General features: G+C 43.4%; 1 protein-coding gene across 1 annotated transcript; it reads left to right on the forward strand.

Annotated features, from left to right (window-relative positions):
• Window positions 1–4,364: 4,364 nt before the first annotated feature.
• slc32a1 (solute carrier family 32 member 1) lies at window positions 4,365–9,103 on the forward strand. Its single transcript, XM_069147269.1, has 2 exons — window positions 4,365–5,315; window positions 6,554–9,103. Exons 1-2 carry the CDS (start codon window positions 4,923–4,925, stop codon window positions 7,739–7,741), a joined length of 1,581 nt encoding a protein of 526 aa, XP_069003370.1. The 5' UTR covers window positions 4,365–4,922; the 3' UTR covers window positions 7,742–9,103.
• The last annotated feature ends 316 nt before the right edge of the window (window positions 9,104–9,419 follow it).

Below are 9,419 nucleotides of genomic sequence, written 5' to 3' on the forward strand. Positions count from 1 at the left end.
ATGCAGCATAAAGTTGATTTACACCTATTTATGATATTGCAGTTCAGTATTAACATGTGACTGTAAAGTAGTTATAATGATTCAACGCGAATCCTGGAGCGATTAATGAAACATTCCAACTGAAACTATAAAAACATTATAAGGTTAGTTAACGTGCATGAGACGTGCAGGGGATGTGCACTTTGCGAATTACAGCCAAAAAATGCAATCCCTTACGTAAATAAGCAAAATGAGTCAGTCACCTCTGTTGAATAATCTACTACGTGAATTAACTTAATCTCTTTAAACCTCTGTGATTTCCTGCTCGGATCATCTTCTCTTTTTTTACAGTCTCAAATCACCTCAAAACACACCTAACAAACATAATATAAATGCTTTTTCAGACGGACTTTCCCTTTAAGGAGGCTGCCTGCAGCTCAACTCTGTCTGTGGTGCTGAAATCTGGACCTCACATCGGGAACAGAATCTAACATATTTCTCGCTTGCTGCAAAACGATTTGCACAAAACTGCTGGGCGCAGACACAATCCAGTCGATAACACAGACAGTGTGGTACCTGTGACTGTGATGCAAATGTTAATGGACTCTGAGATCCTCTGATTAGCCTGATGTGGGCTAATTTCCCTCCTCTACAGTCCCCGGAGAGCGCAGAGTGCCTTTTCACTGTCCCTTCTTAATTGAGGAGTGTTGGGGTGGTATTTTCAGCCTCGCTGAGCTTGCCAGAGACGCAGCAGCCAGACAACCATGGGTTAAATGGCAGGTAATGTAGTTCAGGTTGACTTGGTTCAGTTCCAGACATCTTAACCGTTTCTTAGTCAGAAGTCTGCAGTATCGCAGCATTTGTGTGTTTAATTTGCACTCAGTTATCTGTCTCAAGTACTGTATTCTCTTATCTGGGCTCAATCTGGGTCGCGCGTCAAACGATTCATGAAACACCCCTCCCTCCCTCCCTCCCTCCCTCACTCACACTCACACACACACACACACACACACACACACACACACACACACACACACACACACACACACACACACACACACGAAAGGAATTGTGGACCTACATAATTGCAATAATGCCATGGAAACATTAAACTCTTTGACACTGAAGCAGCTCAAATACCTGAAAAAGCCTACGTCACGTAGGCTTTATTTTCAGGTTTTGTTTTTCGTGGTGGAGTAAATCACATGTAAATCACAAAAAGCAAACTATGTAGTCCTGATTTGTCCAGTTTTAGGGTTTTTTTTTATTTATTTGTTGGCAGAATCCTCTTCTATGAAAAAATATTCCCTGCAAAATTATTTTGTGAATCGAGGAAAAGACTGGGGGTTGGGTTGGTGTTGGCGGAGGGAGTGATGTGTGTGTATGTGTGTGTGGGGGGGGGAGGGGGGGGGGTTACATGAAGTCGGAGAACCTTGTGCCAGCTCACCCATGTGTGTAATGCGAAAAAGGCGAGCCGGAGGGTGAAATACTGAGGAGAGAGGGGAGGAGGGAAAATGTGTATAAGAGGGGTGGGGGGGGGGGGGGGGGGGGGCGCACTGGAGGAAATGAATTTGAGAACAAACCGAGAACACAATGCTTTTTTTTAGATGTTTCTTTGCACCACCCACAAAAACTAAAGACTCACCGCCATGGTTGGTGGATATCGGAGACGCGGGCCAAACAGAAAAGCAGCGCAAACTCGAACAATACAGATAAAGAGCTTTGATTAGTCATATCTGTATCGACAGAGATGATGGATCCTCTTGGGGCCCGGCACCCTGACCCCCTGATGACTCTCAGGATGGGTGATAAACTGGGGAAATCACTTTCCTCGTCGTTGCAGATGAACGACGCTGCTCCTTCAGATCAGACACTCCGCGCGCACGATGCTGATATAACAAAAATTAGTAGCAAATATCCTGTGTGTGTGGAAAGGTCTGAAAGCTCCAAACGTGTAGATTCTGCTGGTATATGAGCTTTTTTTTTTTTTCCCAATATTATTTCCCAAAATACATTTTCTAAGGTCCTTTCACGAGGACCTGAAGAAATGTGTCCTCGTGCGCAAGTTTGTGATTCAATATGATCGATTTCAATTTTATTTACAAAGTCAGACTAAATACCCACATATTGTTAACAGAAATCATTTATGATTTTTTTTTTTTTTTTGTATTATTATTATTGTTGTTCTTCTTCTTATTTAGCTATTATGATCTGTACGGCAGGTGTTGAGAAGGTCCGCAGCCGCTGTAACCTGCTGGCTGGTGGTGTCAGGGCTGCTCTTTTCATCTTGCAGCACACTCCATCAGACAGCGCAGAGCGCAGATCAGAGGAGGGCTGCAGCCCGCTGATAACAGCCTCTGTCATTAACTCTTTCATTCAGGGCAGAGGAAGCAGCCATTTTCGTTCCCACAACTGAAAGTAATAAAAAAAATAAATAAAATAAAATAAAAAAAAAAAGGAAAAAAAAAAAAAAGGAAAAAGGGAACACACAAAAGACGCACAAAGCCAGGGCGCGTCAGAGCGGGCGATTTATTTGCCTTGTATTTTGTGATTCAGACGCAAGTTGTTTAAATCGGGGTGATGCGCAGGCCTGATACAGCTCGGCATGCACCTCCCCCCTCTCCCCCCCCCCCCCCCCCCCCCCCCACCTGAGCCTGACGAGTGTGATGCAGTTTTTTTGTGGGTTTTTTTGGATGGATTTAGCTTAAGATCATTTAATTCTGTAACAAAGAAAAAAAAAATGGAATCCCTTTGTCTGTGTTTCCGTTTACGATGAAGGGTTGTACAGGCTAATTCTTCAGCAGCGGCGATTTTGAATCCGGACCACGTGGGTTAATTAATCAACTTTAAAGAGTTCAATTATTTGTGAAAAAATATTTTAGTCTAACCAGTAGACAGACGGGCTTTTTCTGGTGTTCCGGACGCTTAAAGTTTGACTCATTTATAAATTCACAGGCCTTTCTGACTGATTTCTGACCTAAATAAATAATAGCAAACCAGACTTTTTGTTCGTGGCTGCTGTTTGCAGTACAATGATCACCAATTGAAGAAGACTCCTCTGTTATACCGCTGCATCACTGGTCTTATCAGGTTACAGTCTATTATAGAAACCAGACTCGGAGCTTTTAATAGGCCTTATTATTTTATTTTTTTTGCACCAGTTCAAAGCAAATAGCCTGGATGGATCCAGACAGCGTTACAGCATGTTGTGCGTTAGTTCAGACTATTTTAGTAGCGAGCTAGGCCGCGGCTTTGTATCGTGGTGATGAACTCTTGATACTGCAGCCTGAGGAAACACTGAACATGGCGGACGCAGAGTACTAGTGACAAGGCAGTGTCAACATACTGTTTACAGCAATTTGGGCTTTTGTTACTACTTAAGCTACAAACAACAAAAAGACTGCAGTTAAAGCTGTTAGGCCTTTTTTTAAAATTATTTGTTTGAATCAAAACAAATAGCCTATAATGTGACAGTGACACCACGTTACTTTAAATTATGGGATTATTCTTCAGCAAGACTTGATTTTGAGGAGTTTTTTGTTTCTGTTTTGTATGAAGCAAACTAAATCTATTTACTTTTTTTTTTACTTTTTTTTTTTTATGTAGCCTATGGTTAGTTTGACTGAAAAAAAGTTCCTCGAGACTTCCAAAGAATAACACAAATATGCATTCCAGCTCCAGACCATTTCAGGATGTAATTTCACACAAATGTTATCTGCTAACTTTCTCTCCAAACTGGCCTATATATTTTTCTGAATGAAAAAACATCGCTGCGTAGGCTAAACAGGTTGTTTTTTTTCTCAACGGGAATATCGCCATGGGTCAAACTGTCACATCGTTTCCACAGATACAATCAAAATCATGAATGAGTGAATGAATGAGCATCCTTAATGAAGACTTCAGCCTTAGGAGAGCCGGAGGAATAAATGTAAACCAAAAGCAAATTCAAAATGTGTGCACTCTAAAGTTATATATCTTACCACAATTTAGCAAAGACAAAATGCACGAAAATATTTTTTCCTGAGCATCAGCAAACCCAACACTTATTAAAATCGATCCACGTAATTCCAGAAACAATTTACTATGTTCATGCTCCACGTCCTCCTCTCCTTAAAAGAAACAGATGTCGCAACATTCAATTTTTCTTTTATGAATAACAAATCCTATTTTTGTATTTTATATAATCTGGTCCAAACTGTTTGGGTTTTCTTCAAATTTCAGCCTCCTTTTATACGCGTAAAGTTATGCAAGATTTGAGGCCCCCGGAATGTCATTGGATGTGAGGATGAGGTATAGATTATGGGTTGGGGAAGTGATGGTGGGGGTACTGCAAGCACCTCCCCTAGAAATGCAGCAAATCTCTCCCGTTTTCTTCTGGTGGGGCACTGGGAGGGCTGGAGACGTGCTTTGCATTGGCAGGCTGACGAGGACACGTGTCTCCTCCCTGCCTCCCCCCCCGGGCTCCACGGTACCGCATTGGCATCAGTAAAGGCACCTGAAAGCCGACAAGCAACTCCTGGAAACGCTGCCTGCCACCTTATAACCTGAAAGAAAGCGATATTAGGGGCCCTGCAGGAACCTGTGGCTCGCCTTTTGTCGTGCGTAAAGCTTTTGCGCACACCGCCGAGCTGCCTCAGAGACTGAATAGGTGCGCTACTCGTCGAGCATCAGAGCGCAGTGCCAAGATGCAGAAACGGAGCAGCGACGTCTGAAGGTGACATGAACCTGGGGATAATCAAGAGCAGCAGGCACACAGTGAACAAGTGGAGATAGCAACTGAAAAACCGTCCGTGTCTTCAAACAAAACTTGTGCTTTTCCGTCGTGGCTTTATCTAATGCAGAGAATCAAGAGCTGCAATCCAAAGTAGCCTCAATTTTTTACTGACTGAAGGAGAAAATACCTAATTAAGCTGCAGACAGTTTAGTCGGTACAGGAGCGTAAAATGGCGACGTTAATCAGAGGTAAGCTTTCTAATAAACTGTCAAATGCAGCGACGGCTGTTTCCAACAAATCCCAGGCAAAGGTGAGCGGTATGTTCGCCAGGATGGGGTTCCAGGCCGCCACCGATGAAGAGGGTCTGGGCTTCGCCGCCTGCGATGACCTGGACTACGACCACCGGCAGGGCATGCAGATGGACATTTTGACATCCGATGAGATGGGAGGAGAGGGGAGCGGAGACGGAAGCGCACTGGAGGGTGACAGCCACTACCAGAGGGACGGCACCGGTCCTCCGCTCTCTGCCTCAAAGGACGGAGATCTGGCGAGCGAGTTGAGTGAAGTCAAACCAAAAATCACCGCTTGGGAGGCGGGATGGAACGTCACGAACGCAATCCAGGTAAAGACGCACTTCACAGATTATAAACGAGCGGCTCCGGTGCTCGGTTCTAATTGGCTGAGCTGCCTCCGAGGCAACTGTGAAATTCGAAATAAAAGTACACCTGCGACCAAATGAAAGCTTCATTAAAATTCAACCAAAAATGTTCAACCATTTTCCCTTTTAAATGACTTTGTAAAGTTTCTGTTTTTAATAATGACTTGAAAATATTCATCATTACTTTTGACGAAAGAATATATATCCTTAGTTTTTTTTATAATGTTTTTTTTTATTTCTCATGTGAAAATTGCAGATATTTTAAAACCGCTCGTGCGTTACAATGCGCTGAAAAAAAGGGAGGCAGTTGATGCCCTGAGCCCCCTCCTCCCCCTCAACACACACACATTCTTTGTCTGTAGTGATGTCCAGTGTCACTGATGCACGTCCCTGATAACTGTTCACATAACACTCCGCCAGGCTATGAATAAATGGATAAGGAAGACGTTTTCGTAGCCTTCGTGGCTTACAGAGCCAAAGACGATTATTTTAAAATATAATATGTTATATATTATTTAGGGGCATTTAAAGAATAAAGGAAAATTTCAACTATAACAAAGATGCAATGTGGGGAGATGGACTATGTTGTCTCGAGAACAATTTTTAGCAATAAAAAAAAAAAAAAAAAAAAAAAAAAATTTGCAAAAAGTCACGCATATTGCAATAGTCCTAAAAACAGAGATAAACAGCAGAAAACATGAAATATCCAATTACGCACAGATGTTCCCGTGTGCGGGCAGGTAGTTTCTAAAAGATGCGATGATTTTTGGATGTAGGGGAGAGACGGACACCGCTGAAAGTGCGAGAATTTACTCGAGAGTGCAGTCTGTGTGGAGAGGCTATGCGACAAAAATCCCTAGACGCAATCCCTTTTATGCCTTATCAGGGCTGTGGTCACGGCAGTCTCCCTGACGTCAGTGTGTGTCTCCTCAAACTCGTGATGACGTCAGAGGCGGGCGGATGCGCCTCAAAGCGAAGTGGAAAACCCACAACATGAAAACGGGACTGGCATCCACAGAAGAGTCACGCCGAGCAACCCCAAAGCCCACGTTGAAATATGATCTGGTTACACAAACAAAAAACGAGTAGGCTATATGTTCAGAGAGGCGCAAATTATGAACACTTCATGACCCTCCTCTAATAATTTGAACCAGATAACATTCACAATGTGTTTTTATGTGGTTTTTTTTCCCTGTTCGTAGGGGATGTTCGTCCTCGGGTTGCCCTACGCCATCCTGCACGGAGGATACCTCGGACTCTTTCTCATTATTTTCGCCGCCGTGGTGTGCTGTTACACGGGGAAAATCCTCATTGCCTGCCTGTACGAGGAAGACGAAGACGGGCAGCTCGTCCGTGTGAGGGACTCCTATGTGGACATTGCCAATGCCTGCTGCGCGCCCAGGTTCCCGTCTATAGGCGGCCACGTCGTGAATGTAGCCCAAATCATTGAGCTTGTGATGACTTGCATCCTGTATGTGGTGGTCAGTGGTAATCTCATGTACAACAGCTTCCCCAACATGCCAATTTCCCAGAAGTCGTGGGCCATCATCGCCACCGCCGCTCTCCTCCCGTGCGCCTTCCTCAAGAACCTGAAAGCCGTCTCCAAGTTCAGCCTGCTGTGCACGCTGGCCCACTTTGTCATCAACATCCTGGTGATAGCGTACTGCCTCTCCAGAGCGAGGGACTGGGCCTGGGACAAGGTCAAGTTTTACATCGATGTCAAGAAGTTCCCCATCTCCATTGGGATTATCGTGTTCAGCTACACCTCGCAGATCTTCCTGCCGTCCCTGGAGGGGAACATGAACAAACCGAGCGAGTTCCACTGCATGATGAACTGGACTCACATCGCTGCCTGCATACTCAAGGGCCTGTTCGCCCTGGTGGCCTACTTGACCTGGGCTGACACAACCAAGGAGGTCATCACAGACAACCTTCCCCCAGGCATCCGCGCTGTCGTTAACCTCTTCCTAGTGGCCAAAGCTTTGCTGTCGTATCCGCTGCCGTTTTTCGCTGCCGTCGAGGTATTAGAGAAATCGTTTTTCCAGGATGGGGGACGTGCGGTCTTCCCAGACTGCTACGGAGTCGATGGACGCTTAAAATCCTGGGGACTCACTCTCCGCTGTACCCTTGTCGTGTTCACCTTGCTTATGGCTATCTATGTGCCACATTTCGCCCTCCTCATGGGTCTCACTGGCAGCCTGACAGGTGCAGGCCTTTGCTTCCTGCTTCCCAGTCTCTTCCACCTGAAACTTCAGTGGAGAAAGCTGCTCTGGCACCAGGTTTTCTTTGACGTCGCCATCTTCGTAATAGGAGGTATATGCAGCATATCTGGTTTCATCCATTCAATGGAGGGGCTCATAGAGGCTTTCAGATATAACATAGAAGAATAGATGCAAGCCATTGCTGGAACTAGATGTTAACTGCAAATCCCCATTTTAGTGAAAAAAAAAAGTAAAACACACGACTTGCCGGCGAGTGCAGCCCCTCTGCTTAATTCATGCGTAAAAGCGCACACGCGGACATTCTCGCACTCACAGTACTTGCATCAATTCACACACGCGCGCGCGCACACACACACACACACACACACACACACACATACACATACAAATAACGTTTGTTGCAGTGAAGGAATCTAATGCATCCGCAGCCCACTATACGGACAATACATGTTGTATGAATATGCCAACTCAACATATACATATTTTCCAGTGGAGTGAACGTTTACAATATTGACCTTAAACAAAAATTGCAAAAAGGGCAGTTTGCCTCGTCGTTGCTCTTGTGGTGCTTCCCCCCAAGAGACTTCTCTTCATGTAAAGTGTGATGGACAGACATAATGTGAGTTAATGATGATAAAGCTACGTCTATTTGAAAGGGGGAAAGAAAATAAAAGTAAATGCCACTTTCTTCTTGCAATACGACTATAGGCTGTGAATGTGGTGGGCAAACAAGACAGAAAATAACACAACGGCAATAAGCAGAAATATTTAAAAGAATAGTGAAATTTTGTTGGAAATAAGAAAAGAAATTAGACCTTCCCCGATCAGTTTAAAAATACTGGCAATTCAAAATATCAGATACACAGCAGCTATACAAACTATGCATTGAATGTATGATATTTCAGACACACAGACAATGAAACTGGGAGATGGAAATTTTTAAATCCTCTAAATTTTAGTTCCTCTGCGTGAACGTGTCAATGCTTTCAAAGGCCTATTTTTTTTTTCTCCACAATATTTGACAATTAACTTTACTTTTCAATCGCCAATAACAAAATTCCCCGCAAGTCCAGCGCCAAAGTCCTGGCCCAAATTCCAGCGATATTAATGGGGACCCCAAAGTGAATCAATACTGCACGCTCATATCAAATATAACACATTTAAAAACACATGGCCTGTTTTTGAATTTAATTTGAAAGAATCCCGTGTAGAAAAATTCGGTGTCTGAAAATCTAAAACAAAACAGAGAGAGATCATTATAGAGGAAAATGTGCATACAGACATTTTTCATTCTGTGCAATCCAATGGGTCCTGTGGAAATGTTATAAAACCGTATGTGTAGTGTGTTATTGTGGTTTCAAAAAGATGGAATGTATATCTCAAAGTCGTTATCATATATCGTGAAATTAATATTAAAGAATAAAGAAATAAGTGAAATTATATTGTAAAAATGTGTGTGGTTTTATGTAAAACGAAAAACGGTCAGAACATGTATTTTTTTTTCTCTATAATAAAAGACAGAAAATGATGGATAGTCGCATTCATATTTTTTTTTAGTATTATTCTAAATTAAATAGAGGCTAATCGACAACGAGTTGCAGTGAAAAGGGCTGCACAGGCCTCTGGCTTCTGAAAAAAAATAAAAATAAAAATAGTAGGCTACATGTGTGCGCCAGTATTTATGAGGGGGGAGCGGGGGGGTTTACACTCAGTCTACTCAAAATCCGATTACTGCTGCCTTTATTCCAGACCGGTGTCTGCAGAGAAATTCAACATGTTTTCCACCGCACATTCCTGCTCAAATAATACAAGCACCTCGACAGATTTTTTTTTTTTTTGCTGCAGG

This window comes from Embiotoca jacksoni, unplaced genomic scaffold, assembly GCF_022577435.1.
Source record: "Embiotoca jacksoni isolate LCO1_2020_lvr unplaced genomic scaffold, fEmbJac1.0.p SCAF_1, whole genome shotgun sequence".
NCBI classification, from domain to species: domain Eukaryota; kingdom Metazoa; phylum Chordata; class Actinopteri; family Embiotocidae; genus Embiotoca; species Embiotoca jacksoni.

What these genes read in the sequence shown, in the direction of transcription:
- slc32a1 (XM_069147269.1), top strand. Translation starts at nt 4,923, where the DNA reads ATGGCGACGTTAATCAGAGGTAAGCTTTCTAATAAACTGTCAAATGCA. An exon ending in ACGTCACGAACGCAATCCAG is followed by an intron (nt 5,316 to 6,553) that starts GTAAAGACGCAC and finishes CCCTGTTCGTAG; the next exon opens with GGGATGTTCGTCCTCGGGTT.